Source organism: Phyllobates terribilis, unplaced genomic scaffold, assembly GCF_046119375.1.
Source record: "Phyllobates terribilis strain yellow unplaced genomic scaffold, ASM4611937v1 Scaffold_7__3_contigs__length_470593459, whole genome shotgun sequence".
Classification (NCBI taxonomy): Eukaryota; Metazoa; Chordata; class Amphibia; order Anura; family Dendrobatidae; genus Phyllobates; species Phyllobates terribilis.
This window is the reverse complement of record NW_027362767.1, coordinates 324161300-324178218: the sequence shown is the minus strand read 5'-3', so window position 1 is coordinate 324178218 and position 16919 is coordinate 324161300. Positions and strand designations below refer to the sequence as shown.

Here is a 16919-nt window from a genome sequence, read left to right as displayed (position 1 = left end):
CGTCTGTCATGTGACACAGCCTAACCTGTCACGTGACGGGAGAGAGATCAGGGAAGAAGATGACGTCGGCCAGGACCGTTCATCCGTATTCAGCCTCCTCGGTGTCCAGTAATGACCGGACCAGCTTCCTGGGGGTCCGGATCCCGCCGGAGGTGGAGGGCATGGCCAGACACGTGAAGGACCTGGACAAGGATGTGTTTCGGCGGATTCTGAAGGGTGAGCCCCGCCGCCTCCTCAGGTCACTGCTTCATATTGATGCCTCTGAGGGATGAGGATGATGATGGCGCTGTGTGATAAGCAGCATTACTTTTCTCAGACCTTTATTAAAGGGGCGCTCCAGCAGATGTTCCTCAGAGCTGACCGACGCTGCCGTCTGTAGGGAACCTGCCAGTACATATAGGGGAGGTGGTGTTGGCTGCGTAGGTTCTTGTCCAGCAATAACAATGAAATCTTTTTTTCTGTAGAGATCCGATGTGTCAATCATGAGAAATCTAGTGTAGAAGCCACATGCAAATCAGCCTGCAAGTGCACTGGGGGCGTGTGAAAGCACTTGGAAGAAGCAGTACATATATATTCATCCAGTGCATTGCCAGTCTGATTTACATGCGGCTTCTACACTAGATCTTTAATGTAGAACGCATCAGATCTCTACAAAAAATACATATATTTTTTACATTGGACTATAACCTGACAGCCATGCCACTACCCCCATATGTAACAACATCCTGACAGCTTCCCTTTAAGGTGATTATCCAGTTCCCTGACTGAACAGTCATTTTGGCCTCCTACAAGCTTAAAGGGGTATTCCAACAAGTTATTACCAACTCACAAGATAGGAAGTCACTGCTAGATTAGAATCATAGAATTTTAGGTTTGGAGGGGACCTGCAGGGTCATCGTGTCCAACCCCACTAAAGTCACTAAACCAGGGGTCGACAAAGTTGTTCAGAATCTAGGAGCCAGCCAAAAAATTTAGGAGCCAGAATTTTTTTTTAAGCAAACTTGGTTTTTAATTTAACAAAAAAAATGCCTGTTCCGTTTTTTTGTTTACAAACTGTACATATAGACCCCCTCACACACGGCGTCTCCCCGGGGAGCACGGCCTTTGTATGTACTTACACAGGTAGCGGGAGATGAGAACGGGCCCCCAGCCACAGCGATCCTTCCCCCGTAACCCAACTCTCCCTGTCCAGTCACAGAGCATAAGGGGGGGCGGAGCAAAGTGGAGAAGGCGGCCTGAGCGATACTGTCCCTGCTTCCTCCGATTGGATGACTCCGTGCAGGAGGTGGGATTGGATTGAGAGTATTTTTTTTTCTTCTCAACTCCTCAAGCACCAGGCAACATTTTCTAGGCTCCACTGGCGACCAGGCGCCTGGGTTTGTCGAGCCCTGCACTAAACCATCTCAGACAGATGTCTGTCCAGCCTCTGTATGAAGACTTCCATTGAAGGAGAACTCACCACCTCTGTGGCCGCCTGTTCCACTCATTGATCACCCTCACTGTCGAAAAGCTTTTTTTAATATTTAATCTGTATCTTCTTCCTTTCAGTTTCATCCCATTGCTTCTCGTGTTTCCATGTGCAAATGAGAATAAAGATGATCCTTCTACAATGTGACAGCCCTTCAGATATTTGTAGACGGCTATTAAGTCTCCTCTCAGTCTTCTTTTTTGCAAGCTAAACATTCCCAGATCCTTTGACCGTTCTTCGTAGGAGATGGTTTGCAGTCCGCTCACCATTCTGGTCGCTCTTCTCTGAACTTGCTCCAGTTTTTCAATTTCTTTTATAAAATGTTGTGCCCAGAACTGGACACAGTATTCCAGATGAGATCTGACCAAGGAGGAGTAGAGGGGAATAATTACTTCACGTGATCTAGACTGTATGCTTCTCTTAATACATTCCAGAATTGTGATTGCCTTTTTTGCTGCTGCATCACACTGTTGACTCATGTGCAGTCTGTGATCTATTAGTATACCCAAGTCTTTTTCACATGTACTGTTGCTTAGTTTTATTCCTCCCATTCTGATTACTGCTGGTTCAACCACTGGGACCGCACCAAACAACAGAGGGTCCTGTGTCTCCCCAATGTAAAAGGAGAAGTGGACACATGCAGCTGCGCCATGGGACTTACACTGTGCAGATGGCAATTACTGCAGTCAGGGGAGACTCAGACTAACGTCACATTACTACTATTACTTATTTTTAGAGCACCATTATTTACCATGACTGATATCAGAACAATAATCCTCTTGAAAATGGATGTCGTCTTTTACTGTAGCTTGTAGTTTTGCCTCCGCTCGTTCTCCATTTGCCTTATAAAGTCATCTGGTTGCCTTGTTGAATCGGGCGAATATATATATATATATATATATATATATATATATTTTTTTTTTTTTTTTTTTTTAACGGCATCATTTGCTGTCCTTTCTGCTGCTTGTCCTGATAATATGGATTCGAACACAAATATTCCACAAAAAAGACACAAAGAAAAGTTCCTTGTGACTTTTTGAGTTTGGTGCTTTGTAGACTGCATCATTGGCAATACTCGCCTCCCAGCCCTATAGTCCCAGATTCTTGTATACGTCTATCTCTGGAATGGTTTCTTTACCAGCTTGTTAATAGTGGCACAGAGGACTGGGCATCTAATTGATGGTCCTTTTTTCGATTCTAGCTGTGGTGGGCGCCCTTGAGGGTAAAGACTGCTCCGAATCTGTGAAGGCGATCCAGGAAACGACCTCTGTATCCGAAGAACAGCTCAGCTTTCTCATCTCTGGCTCATACACTGTCCTACGCGTGGCATTCAGAGCCTCAGCATCAACCCTTAAACAGGAGGTGAGGGGAGACGGGTTCTGTTCACACCATGCCTTCCATCAGATGTACGTAACAGTAATGCCCAACATATATCCCCAATAGGAGGCTCCGGTGTATGTCATTAATGGGCCCAAAGTGACAAGTGACTGCCATTGTAAAAGAAAACAATACATACACTGCCCTGGATGCCTCTCAGAAAGGCATAATTGACAGTGCTTTTCTTTTAGAGATGAACTAATCGATTCACAGGATTTTGGTGCAGCAGTCAGGTCAGTAGTCTGTGGCCGCTGGATGGAAGCCTTACCAGCCTCCTCCAACCTACTGGCACCTACCTGACCTGATCAAGAGGATTGCAGATGCCGGACACAGAATACGGACCTGGCTTCTGCTCCAAGGCTTTTCTAATTTGTTTGCTTATATCTATTTCCTTTGCGTTAAAAAGGGTGTATGATAACATATACCAGACCAATGGAGACCATTTTTGGCCTTACTTGGGTGATTGGATCCCAATAGGTGCATTTGATGTGTTTGATGAAAAGCATTTCCAGCAAATGTAGAGCTCAAATGTAATGTGAACAGTCTTATGTGCCAGCCATGATACATACACCTAATGAACAGGAGTCAGGAGGCCACATGTAAGAAATGGTACTAATCTCTGCGTCATGTCTCATTTATAGGTATTTAAAGAAGACTTGAAAGAGCTCAGGTGAGAATCCCTGTGCGGTGGATATTATGAATCAGGGTGAATCTGTCATAATGGATCGAATTGAAAGAAGTAAGTGGGTGATAGCGCACCTGCTGGACGGCCACACAAGCTCACATTCATGGATGCTGCTAGGGAGTGTGATCAGCCTTTTTGGCTGTACAGTCAGGGAGAATGACTTGAATGCACCCATAGTATGAGCCGATTTAGTGCATATTAATAAATGGCATGATCAGCAAGTCAATAATGCTGATGCCATAGTCTGATACCCTGATGACGCTGCACATTGGGTGAAACATGTTGGGTGAGACGTGCTTTAATTGTATGTCTTCTTCTGCTAGTTAGTGATGACACCGTGGGGTGCCATGAACTGAATGAATATAGATAGTTATCCTTAAAGTCAATAAATTGTAGGCAGATTAGGGACATTATTTTATCAATACCCCGTATGCATTTTAGATTTAGCATTTAAAAGTGACATTTTATGGCTTGCTAGAGAGGAATTTTGACATGGGATTCTCCCCGTCTTGCTAAGAACAGTATTAAAACAAAATGACATTCCTGTTACCAAGCTCTTATAATATTAGATACTAAACTGTTCTTTCTCCCTTTAGGATCCCAGATGATTTTATAGAGGACTTTGCTAATATTGTGTATGGAAACAGGTGAGCATCACCACATAGTGATCAGAGGCAGGTTTTTTTTTATCATTCTAAACCTGTCTACCTGGTAATTACTAATAATTAAACAGCTTCATTTTATACAAGGGTTGGATCTCTGCATTTATAGCAAATATAAGACCCTTATTCTCGCTGCACCCTTTTCAGGAATGAGCAATCTGCTAATAGCCGAGGACACTGGTCCAGCTCGGGTCATTAGCAGAATTCAGGCTGCCTTTATTTCTAATGCTCATCCAATCTTCCTGCAGGTGGCCAGCACGGGTCATTAGCAGAATACAGGCTGCCTTTATTTCTAATGCTCATCCAATCTTCCTGCAGGCGGCCAGCTCGGGTCATTAGCAGAATACAGGCTGCCTTTATTTCTAATGCTCATCCAATCTTCCTGCAGGCGGCCAGCACGGGTCATTAGCAGAATACAGGCTGCCTTTATTTCTAATGCTCATCCAATCTTCCTGCAGGCGGCCAGCACGGGTCATTAGCAGAATACAGGCTGCCTTTATTTCTAATGCTCATCCAATCTTCCTGCAGGCGGCCAGCTCGGGTCATTAGCAGAATACAGGCTGCCTTTATTTCTAATGCTCATCCAATCTTCCTGCAGGCGGCCAGCTCGGGTCATTAGCAGAATACAGGCTGCCTTTATTTCTAATGCTCATCCAATCTTCCTGCAGGCGGCCAGTTCTTGAAGACGCTGCTTTGAAACAAAGTATTAGATTGCCGACCCTGGAGGATATGAGATGGAGAGTGGATGTTGCCATTTCCACCAGGTAGCCATGCACTGTATTAATATGTGACGCCTTTATTTAGAAGAATAGCTGACAACATCGTTGCTGGGATTGAATTTTCAGCATAATTACTGCTGACAGAATATAAAGAAGTTGTCCAGGGTTAGGAAAGCCTGGCTGTTTTCTTCCAGAAAGTATTGACTTTAGATGTAACCCTTGGATGAGTGTGCTGCTGTTTCTGGAAGAAAATTTCTATAGTATTTTCTAATCCTGGACAACCACTTTAATATATTTTATTGCTAAAGTTGAATGTAGAAGGATTAAGACACCTTTGGGAGTAAATTTTGTTTTGTTTTCTTAAGTTTCATTACAATTTTTGAACCTTTTGACTTCTCTATGTTTCACTACATATCGGGCTTTAGAATGATTTAACTGTGAATCTGTCAGTGAGTTCATTCTGATAGCAGGGTTCATAACTTTTTATCTTTCTTTTGATTTATGACCACATCCTAGTTAATCTCCATTGTTGTGGTCTTACCACCACATAGAGAACTTCAGTATAAAGTTCGGTTCACACTGTGTTTCTGCACACTTATCAAAGATGTACAACTCATTCTGCAGTATGTTGTGTACAGTGAAACATAGATACTGTAGAGGCCAAATAGTTTAACCCCTTACCGACATCCACCGTACATGTATGGCGCAAGTCGGTAGCAGGTGTATACCCGGCAGGTAAGGGCTCTGACACGCAGCTAGGTCCTGCCTCTAATAGGTGCAGGTGGAGCGGAGCTCGTGAATGTTGTGCTGATAAATGGCGCTGTCAAACTTTGACAGCAGCATTAACAGTGCGATGGCATGGGGGCGCTTCATTCTATGCGCCCGTCGGCGTACCCATGATACGGCCAGAGGGCGTCAATGGATAGCTATGACAGCCAGGGATCTGTTGAAGTCCTCCGTGCCGGTCATCATGGCCTGTGGCCGTGCTTCAAATGAGATCATGAATTTTACTATATGCAACAATACTGTGGTATTAGAGTATATAGCCTCAGACAACCGCAGGTTCAAGTCCCATAAGTAGACTAATAAATACAGTAAAAAGTAAAAGAGAAAGTTTTAAAAAGGATAAAAAAAAAGCAAAGTTTGAATCGCCTTCACTTTCCCCCATAAAAAAATAGAGTAAAAAAATAAATATGGTATAACTGAGTTCATAAAAGTTCAATCTATCAAAATATAAAAATAATGAATCCATACATATATATGGTATCGCTAAACACCGTAAAAAGAAAAATTAAAAACTCAAATTGTAGGTTTTTTTTGGTTGCTACACTACTGCAAAAAATGCTGTAAGAAGTGACCAAAAAAACACATCTAGTAAGAAAAACGTTGTCTCACCCCGCAAAAGATAAGCCTTCACAAAGCGCCATCAACCCGAAAAATAAAAACTTTACACGTCTCGGAAAATGGCGACACATTAAAAAAAAAAAAAGTTATTCCCCCCAATTTTACTGCACTTTAGAATTTTTTTCCTGGGTTAAAGGGAACCTGGCATGCCCAAGGAGGCACTGGTGTTGCAGGACACAGCCAGCTATGAGATTTGCAGACCTGGTGCTGACAGCTGGTGGCTCCTGCCTCACCACTGCCTATCTGGGCAGGCACAGTGCCCTGATGACCCGGCCTACTGTGCATTGTCAGGGAGACATAGGTTTTGCAAAGAGCCGGCAGTGACACCACTATTGCAAATCTTGTAACACGCACCCACCAGAGTATGAGAACATGACTAGTGGGACAATTAGTCCAGGCAAAGAAATCTCCCCAGCAACTAATCACTTGCTGATTTGCATATTCCTGGAGCAATTAAATAAACATTTTTATGGAAATTAATGAAACAGGCTTGTTGCAAGAAGTATAAAGACGTGGGGCCGATCATTAGGACATGGGGAAGCTTTCAGGTTCCTTTTAACATTTTTATTGAAACAATAATTTTTAGTCCAAAATACAAGCATTTAAGTGAAAATTACCCAAAATTTCTACATATCTTTTAATACTGGCAAACTCTTCAAATGCTTCAAATTGTGAAAACCAGGTAAGATGGATGAAATCCTGCCATATTCTCTGATAATAATAGATTATGTGAAGGGTTCACAGACAAGAATCTGTCGGTTGCAGCAGTTTTCTGTCCGACCCAAAAGTCAGACTATATAAAGTTGTTAAAAGAACGCAGTCTAATGAAGTGATAACATATGGGACCAAACCACAATCAGCGGTCCGCCATTGGCGATTGCATTTTACATTTAGTGTCAATCGGAGGGATTATCATTAATTCTGGCATCGTCTGATCTATGGTTTAATACAAGTTGCAGTCAGTCCATTTTTCCTGTATGTCACTGTGAAATGACTATATGGGACCCTTTTTCTTTTTTTTTTTTTTTCTTTTTTTTTTTTTTATAAATTCTGTAAATGTGTTCTTGGTAGAATACGGCTGTTTGTGGTTTTGTTCTTTTCCCAGTCACTATTTGAACTGGTTTTACAATAATGTTAAAAATCTTCTATTCTCAGCTCACTCTCCCGGGCGCTGCAGCCATCCATTCTAATGCAGATGAAGCTCTCCAATGGAGAGTCCCATCGTTTTGAAGTAAGTTTTTATATTTGTTGTTTTTTTTCCCCGTTAAAGCACCACTTCAGCATTTTTAATTTCCTATCTGTTAGCTATCAGTAATCCTTGTTCACTGTATACTTTAAAATATTTACCCATCGTTGTCTTCTGCCGTTTCCAGGGCTGCTCCAGTACTCTCCTGCATCGTCTGACCACTGTTGTGACCTCCTCCACAAAAAACCTTCTTTGTGGACCAGAACTCACTTTCTCAGAATGACGTTCACATGGGCTTACATTAAGAGAGAAGTCAACAGTCCACTGTGTGAGCCGGCAAATCAGCACTGTGGTCACATGATGCATGAGCGTACCGGAACAGCGCTGCAAACAGGAGGCAGCCACGATGGGTAAGTATTTTAATGCATGCCCTGTGCACACATTACTGATCACTAATGGATAAGGGAAATAAATGCAAAACTGTGGAGTAGTACTTTAATTAAGATGACTGGATATACTTACCGTGGACATTATTGGCTGCTTCCCACTAGTCATAGATGCTGTTAGTAAATTAGTTTTGTAGAATTGCTAAAGTCAGCCAAACCTGATCCTGATGAGGAAGTTAAGTAATTGGCGAGGTTCACAAATGAGTCCTGATATTCTCTGTGCTTCAATAACGAAACAGAATTTATGCCTACAACGGAGCTGTTGCATAACTGATGTAAATGGAAGCAGAGGGTCCTATTGATTGTTATGGGATCCATCTGTTTTCTATTATGCGTCAGTTTTTTTAACGGAAAAAAAATACATTCTACATGCTGCATTTTTTTTCCCGTTATAAAAACAGATATATACCTGAACGCCTATTAATATAAAACCTAATGACGTAACAGATGTAGCCCATAAGGTGGGGATCCTTCTGCTTCCATTAGTGTTAGGTATCCGATCCATTTTGGACTTGATTTCTGTTTGTCTGTTCCTAGAATAAAACAGGCAAGCAGAATTCCTGAGAACAGATGTGAACATCGCCTTACTCTGTGATCTCACACTATAATGTGACTAACACTGTGGCAGCATGCTGATCCAAGTGTACGGATAGGAGCTTATCTGCACCACGCACAGCAGCCGCTACACATTGTATGGAGTTGTGATCCGCAGCTTCGTTAAGTGGTTATATCTGGGATCTGTCTAAGCTAATTTTCCTGGGTATAGATTATCACTATTACTAGGCCAGATAACCCCTTTAGCCCCATAGTGCAAGTAGACGTAACTGTACGTCCGCACTGCGGTCAGCATGTGTGAAGCGGGCTCAGGAGCTGCACCGAACAGCGGAGAGTGGTGCTAGCTCTGATCACTGCTGTTTAATCATATGGATGCTGCTGTCAATCACCGACAGCTCAAAGTATAAGGAAAAAACACCAGATCACCGTTTGTTCCGAATAGTGAGAAAGCACCAGGACATGCCAATGCCCAGCGTTTGCAAGTTCAAGGGAATAAAAAAGATCCAGCTTCCAGATCCAATTGGAGATAAAATCATGATTTTATTGTTAATCCATTAAAAGGTTATACACATTGCAAAAATAAACTAAGTGAAGAGGGGAGACTTTCATAAAACCTACAGTACAGACCAAAAGTTTGGACACACCTTCTCATTTAAAGATTTTTCTGCATTTTCATGACTATGAAAATTGTACATTCACACTGAAGGCATCAAAACTATGAATTAACACACGTGGAATTATATACTTAACAAAAAAGTGTGAAACTACTGAAAATATGTCTTATATTCTAGGTTCTTCAAAGTAGCCACCTTTTGCTTTGATGACTGCTTTGCACACTCTTGGCATTCTCTTGATGAGCTTCAAGAGGTAGTCACTGGAAATGGTCTTCCAACAATCTTGAAGAAGTTCCCAGAGATGCTTAGCACTTGTTGGCCCTTTTGCCTTCACTCTGCGGACCATCTCGATTGGGTTCAGGTCTGGTGACTGTGGAGGCCAGGTCATCTGGCATAGCACCCCATCACTCTCTTTCTTGGGCAAATAGCCCTTACACAGCCTGGAGGTGTGTTTGGGGTCATTGTCCTGTTGAAAAATAAATGATGGTCCAACTAAACGCAAACCGGATGGAATAGCATGCCGCTGCAAGATGCTGTGGTAGACATGCTGGTTCAGTATGCCTTCAATTTGAATAAATCCCCAACAGTGTCACAAGCAAAGCACCCCCACACCATCACACCTCCTCCTCCATGCTTCACGGTGGGAACCAGCCATGTAGAGTCCATCCGTTCACCTTTTCTGCGTCGCACAAAGACACGGTGGTTGGAACCAAAGATCTTAAATTTGGACTCATCAGACCAAAGCACAGATTTCCACTGGTCTAATGTCCATTCCTTGTGTTCTTTAGCCCAAACAAGTCTCTTCTGCTTGTTGCCTGTCCTTAGCAGTGGTTTCCTAGCAGCTATTTTACCATGAAGGCCTGCTGCACAAAGTCTCCTCTTAACAGTTGTTGTAGAGATGTGTCTGCTGCTAGAACTCTGTGTGGCATTGACCTGGTCTCTAATCTGAGCTGCTGTTAAGCTGCAATTTCTGATGCTGGTGACTCGGATAAACTTATCCTCAGAAGCAGAGGTGACTCTTGGTCTTCCTTTCCTGGGGAGGTCCTCATTTGAGCCAGTTTGTTTTTAGCGCTTGATGGTTTTTGCAACAGCACTTGGAGACACTTTCAAAGTTTGCCCAATTTTTCGCACTGACTGACCTTCATTTCTTAAAGTAATGATGGCCACTCGTTTTTCTTTACTTAGCTGCTTTTTTCTTGCCATAGTACAAATTCTAACAGTCTATTCAGTAGGACTATCAGCTGTGTATCCACCAGACTTCTGCACAACACAACTGATGGTCCCAACCCCATTTATAAGGCAAGAAATCCCACTTATTAAACCTGACAGGGCACACCTGTGGAGTGAAAACCATTTCCGGTGACTACCTCTTGAAGCTCATCAAGAGAATGCCAAGAGTGTGCAAAGCAGTCATCAAAGCAAAAGGTGGCTACTTTGAAGAACCTAGAATATAAGACATATTTTCAGCTGTTTCACACTTTTTTGTTAAGTATATAATTCCACATGTGTTAATTCATAGTTTTGATGCCTTCAGTGTGAATGTACAATTTTCAAAGTCATGAAAATACAGAAAAATCTTTAAATGAGAAGGTGTGTCCAAACTTTTGGTCTGTACTGTATGCTTTTCTGATATGTTAATGAGCTGTTCATTACTATTGGCCGGACACTGATCTGCATGAGAATCTGCCTCCAGAGATTATTATAAATAGAAGGTGGAGTTATCAGTGTGAGACATGTGACTAACACAACAGGAGAACTGAACTTTGTCTTCTTACAAACACATTTGCTGCAGCTCTCACAGCTCTGCTGTATTGCAACAGTGTCTGCCTGTGAGCTGGAGGCTGAAGCTGAGAGGAGCCTGCACACGTGTCAGGTATAATCACACACAGCTCTGCAGTGAGATCAGGAGAGCAGAGAGCGGCCATTACACATCACACTGGTAACATGTCGTTTCATTTATAATGATCTGGGGGGGGGGGGGGGGGGGCAGAGATCAGTGTCCGGCCCATAGTCTGGAACATCTCATCTACATATAAGAAATACATGGATTTCTCTGGAATAAGACATGGGATCGCATATATCAAAGTATCATTTTTATTCAACTTCCTATGACCTACATGCCTATACATGCTCCCATACATGTTAGACTAATGTTGGCTGAACCCGATGATATTGACTGGTTCAGCTGACAGTCTACTGTGTATGGGGTCCCAGGACAACTGATGGTTGGGGAATATGTTGATAGGGAATGTCCAGTTTTGGACTGCCGATCGCACTGTTCTCTTAGGGATAAGTTGTTGGAGGCATTCTCATAGAGAACATGGGAGTTCTCAGCCAAATCAGCGCTCTTGTATATGGGAGAGCTAGCTGAGATGGCCGTCGGCCGATTGATCAGCTAAACCATTGTTCGGCTGACAGCCATCTAATGTGTATGCAGAAAACTGGATGAGCTCACCATTGTAGGCATCCACCATCACATAGGTGTCGGAGATCCAGCTAGCCCCTCGGCCTGGGCAAATGAATCCAATATACCAGAAAAAAAATGCTGGCTTCTCTGGTAAAATCTTGGCAATTTTATTACATTTACATTAAAATCAGGTCACAAACAGGACAGTGCTCTGGTGTTATGTCCGACTTTAATGATTCAATGTCAGGTTAGCACCAATCCCAGCATGGTACTGAAGCCATAGTGCAGGTGACAATCGTATATTTTATCCAAAATAGCAACTTACACCTCATGGTTTATCATTTCTGCAGGGTGTGGACTGGCCTTGCGATGTTGGGTTGGAATAGGGTGTCAGTATTTTGTGGGGTACAGTCACCGGCTGATCTAATAGTTTTGGTGTCACTGTAAGCCACCATTGTACACTACACATAACCGAGTCACTGACTCCTTATAAAAGTCTTATTTGTGTGCGATTATAATAATAAACAGCCACCCGCGTACCCCCTTATGAATGATCAGTATCCGTGCATGCTCCATTATATATCATTGTGCATTTTTTGCATTTATCTGGGAATTGGATTTAACCTGCCATTTATCAGTATGTTTGCCCATTTTGCAAGGTATTAGTTAAAAGACACACATTTGTATTACACGAAAGAGACATTTATTTACTGGAGTAAATTTGCAGTGATCCAACCAACTACACAATGAATTCACCAAGACAAATCATCCATTATGTAATGCTAGTAAACTACTAGCTGGGTCTATGGGATATTGTAATAATAATTCCTCATCTGAAAAACTAACAAATGTTTGGATCGTCTCATTAACAAAATAAAACACACACGGCATAATTGAAATGTTTGATTCCAAAAGCAGCCAATGTCCCTGCACATTTCACAGTCCAGATTGTCACTGCCTCCTGTGCACAGAATAAAAAGAACTCACAATTTGCAAGTAATTAATTTCACATTTGTCATTTTCCAGGTTCCAGTTGCTAAATTCCAGGAGCTGCGGTACAACGTTGCTCTGCTCTTGAAAGAAATGAATGATCTTGAGAGGAAGAACATTCTAAAGATCCAGGACTGACCACTTGTGAACTGCCAATGACCATCTGCGCCATTTCAGCCTCTGTGTGACCACCCAGGTCTCTGGCTGGTTTTAGGCCTATGTTTGATAGATTGATTTCCTACGGAAGCAAAGAAAGGATTACATAATTCTCCATCTCATGTGCAATCTCTCTCAGCAAGCAGTCCCTGACGGCGTCTATCCGCTGTAGTGTTCTTGTTTTCTCTCAATCTCTATACCATCTTCGCTGTGGCTTCATAGGGCAGAGAAGGGTGGAGATCGATGGAAGGTGTATATAAATGATTGCCCCCGCCGTGAAGCACTGACTGCCTGTACTTGTTGGAACAGTCATTCTGTGCTGACAGTCCCTTTAAACTTTCTTAAAATCTTCGTTCTCGTCTGCACATCTTCCTGTGTAAAGAGGACATGTGCTGCCGAGAATGATGGCAGCTCATTCAGACAAAACAATCTATTTACTAACTATCCGTTCTGTACGCATAAGTAATATGGTAAACTGACCGCCAATCCGCAACCAAGTAGCTGATCGGTGGTCATTTAACATCGCAAATCGGATGGTGTAAACTCTACCCTTGGACAAGTTTCCTCGGTCAGTGTAATGTGCTGCTTCAGTTGAGCTAAACAATGCTGACTATGAAGCAGTTGAGGGAAGGTGGCCACTGACAGAGCAATCATTTACCCACAGGTATTTTATGTGGGGCCACATTACCAGGGCTGTGGAGTCTGTAAGCTAAACCCCCGACTCCTCAATGTCCATGACCACGAGTCCGACTCCCTCATACATGGCTCATGTTTAAGTGATAAATTTACTGTAGCACAGATTCATCTCAGCTAAAAGTCTAGACCCTTAGATCAGGAATAGGACACATTTATAGGACATTTCATAACTTTCCCAAAATATTCCCCACAAACTGCATTCAATTACTGTACCCAATTTATTATATATTTTAGGAGTCGGAGTTGGTCCATTTTATACTGATTCCGACTCTACCAAAATGGACTCCGACCCCACAGCCCTTATTGGAACTAAAGAGCTGAGGTTGACCCCTGAAAAACAACCCCATAGTATTATCCCTCCTCCCCCAAATCTATAATTGGCACAATGCAGTTAGGAAGGTATTGTCTGGATCGTCCCATCAGATGCCAGATGGATAAGCGCGATTCATCACTCCTCACTCAGAACATGTTTCTACTGCTCCAGAATCCAGTACTGTTTTACATCACTCCATCCAACGCTTGGCATTGTGCTTGGTGGTGTAAGGCTTGCAGCTGCTAAGCCATGGAAACTTGTATCATAAAGCTGCCTTCTCACAGTTTTTGTGCTGACGTTGATGCCATATGAGGTTTGGAGTCGGCAGACTTTTCGGCACTGAGCCTTAGCAGCTGCTCTGTAACTTTCCATGGTCTTTGTGGCTGGGATGCTGCGGTTCCTATATTTCAACTTTTCGCTTTTAATATATTTAGGAAGAAATAAGTTTCACATACAGACTCATTACACTGTTTGCATCTTATTACAGAACTATGCTCGAATTCTGCTTGCTCTTTTGTTCTAGCCTTTCTTTCACAAATATTCATAAGGGGCAGGCTGCATGACAGGGGGATGGAGCTTATACTCCTGGGGCAATGGGACTGACCGATACACTTGACTTCAAGTTGATGAGCCCTCATTGCGCTTCCTAGTTCTGTAATAGGATGTCAGCAGAACTCTGGCAATCCTCGCGCATGTGCAGAGTCGTATTACTGCTCTGTGCTGCGGCATATGTTTAGTGCGGCCCCTCAGTCAAACAAAGGCTTTCCTGACGTCCCAGGAGCATTTGCCACTAAATATATACTTCATGCACAAAGCTGGAATATACCCACGTGAATGAGCCATTACACAGAGCTCCGATGGGAACGAGACTCTTCATAGTAATGCAAATTTATATGCCCCCGAAGGACTGGAAAATAACCTTGGTTGGTCAAATCCTTTAGGATTATTTATATTTAGAACATTTGTTGCAGAAATTTCTGAGATTATCAAAATTATGGGAAATCCATGTTCATGCTGCAGAAACCTCCTCATTTACATGAGTGAAACTGATTTTTCAATTCCAATTTCAGCAACAAATCTTCCATGTGTATTCTGTATATTGTCTTCTAAATGAAGGTCACTATAGGTTGTCAACCAAACAGGTTCTCTGGGGCAGAATGGGGAGAATTTATCCTTTTTTTTTTTTTCTGGCATTAAAAAGTTGCCTTTTTGTCGCATGCCATATTTATGCAAAAATGTGTGACTATATGCTAATTTACGCCACTCGGTGCTCTTGAGAAGTGGATGTAAAAGGGGGTATTGTACGCTATGCAAATTAACCACAATTCAGATTTATGAATTTGACTATTTAACCCTTTTCCACCACAGCTATTTTTGGCATTTCACATCAGGCCAGATTTTTCATTTCTCGTCAGTGTCACTTTATGTGATGATAACTCTTTAATGCTTCCGTATATACCAGTGATTCTGAGAGGTTTTTTTTGCTACATATTGTACTTTATGTTCTGGAAAATTTAGGTTGATATGTTTTTCATTTCTTTATAAAAATATCTGAAATTTGTCACAAACCTTGAAATCTGTGTCAGATATTTTGACGCTATGAAAATATGTGTGTGTATATATATATATATATATATATATATATATATATATATATATATATATATATCTATATATCTATATCTATATCTGTCCTGGAAATCCCGCGTCGCTCATTGGTCCGGCAGCGGCTGAAAAAAGATGGCGGCCGTTAGCGGCTAATCTGCGGGACGGAGCTCAGCGGCGATGCAGCCGGGAGATGACCGGCGCCAGGCGCTCATCTCCCGGCCGGTAGCAGCGGAAGGACCGCTGGCGTCGCTGACCTCCATGCGGAAGGGAGGACCAGGGAGCGGCGCTGCGGGTCGGGATACTTCTGCTGCGAGCTCCCGCTCATGTCCCGGGTTTTCGCAGCGGAAGTACCCGCACAGGCAGCGCCTCTCCCCGGTCCTCACCAAGACGATTCGATGATTGGTCGCGGTCTTCGGACGCGACCAATCACTAATCTTACCGCAAAAGTTAAACACTACTGTGCTGATTGGTCGCGGACGCTGCCCGCAACCAATCACCGATTTGGGCGCCACATTTAAATAGCGTCCGCGATCAATCAGCACAGCGGTGTTTAAATGTGGAGCTAAGATCGGTGATTGGTCGCGGCCGATATTTAAATTTGGCGCCCAAATTGGTGATTGGTCGCGGACACTGCCCGCGACCAATCAGCACAGTAGTGTTTAACTTTTGCGGCAAGATCAGTGATTGGTCGCGGGCCAAGACCGCGACCAATCACCGATTTTTGCGGCACATTTTAATAGTGGCCGCGACCAATTGGATGTCAGCGCCGCTCCCCGGTCCTCCCTTCACACCCTAGGCGCATGGATGTCAGCGGCGCTGCCTGTGCGGATACTTCCGCTGCGAGAACCCGGGACATGAGCGGGCGCTCGCTGCAGAAGGATCCCGACCCGCAGCGCCGCTCCCCGGTCCTCCCTTCACACCCTAGCCGCTGATGTCCCCACAGTATCCGCATGGTGTTACTAAGGTCCGGACATTTGTGTTAAAAATCGCTGATTGGTCGCTGGCGCGACCAATCACCGATATAGGCGCCAAATTTAAATATCAGCCGCGACCAATCACCGATCTTGGCTCCACATTTAAACACCGCTGTACTGATTGGTCTCGGACCCTATTTAAATGTGGCGCCAAAATCTGTGATTGGTCGCGGACGATATTTAAATTTGGCGCCCAAATCAGTGATTGGTCGCGGGCAGCGCCAGCGACCAATCAGCGAATTTTAACACAAATGTCCGGACCTTTGTAACACCATGCGGATACTGTGGGGACATCAGCGGCTAGCGTGTCAAGGGAGGAACGGGGAGCGGCGCTGCGGGTCGGGATACTTCTGCTGCGAGCAGTCGCTCATGTCCCGGCTTCTGCAGCGGAAGTACCTGCACAGGCAGCGGCGCTCCCCGGTCCTCACCAATACGATTCCGCTCCCCGGTCCTCACCAATACGATTCCGCTCCCCGGTCCTCACCAATACGATTCCGCTCCCCGGTCCTCACCAATACGATTCGCTGATTGGTCGCGCTCTCCGCCCACGACCAATCAGTGATCTTGGCGCTAAAGTTAAACACCGCTCTGCTGATTGGTCGCGGCCGCTGCCCGTGACCAATCACCAATTTGGGCGCCACATTTAAATAGCGGCCGCA

At 43.6% G+C, this 16919-nt stretch overlaps 1 protein-coding gene across 2 annotated transcripts; it reads left to right on the top strand.

Moving 5' to 3' along the window:
- On the top strand, positions 1-15246 carry COMMD5 (COMM domain containing 5). Of its 2 annotated transcripts, XM_073641186.1 has the most exons (7): positions 1-216; positions 2670-2830; positions 3487-3515; positions 4127-4177; positions 4861-4956; positions 7471-7546; positions 12550-15246. In XM_073641186.1, the coding sequence occupies exons 1-7, from the start codon at positions 60-62 to the stop codon at positions 12649-12651; spliced, it is 672 nt and encodes a 223-aa protein (XP_073497287.1). In that variant the 5' UTR covers positions 1-59; the 3' UTR covers positions 12652-15246. The 2 variants fall into 2 exon arrangements, with proteins under 2 accessions (XP_073497287.1, XP_073497288.1); XM_073641187.1 differs by lacking the exon at positions 4861-4956.
- The last annotated feature ends 1673 nt before the right edge of the window (positions 15247-16919 follow it).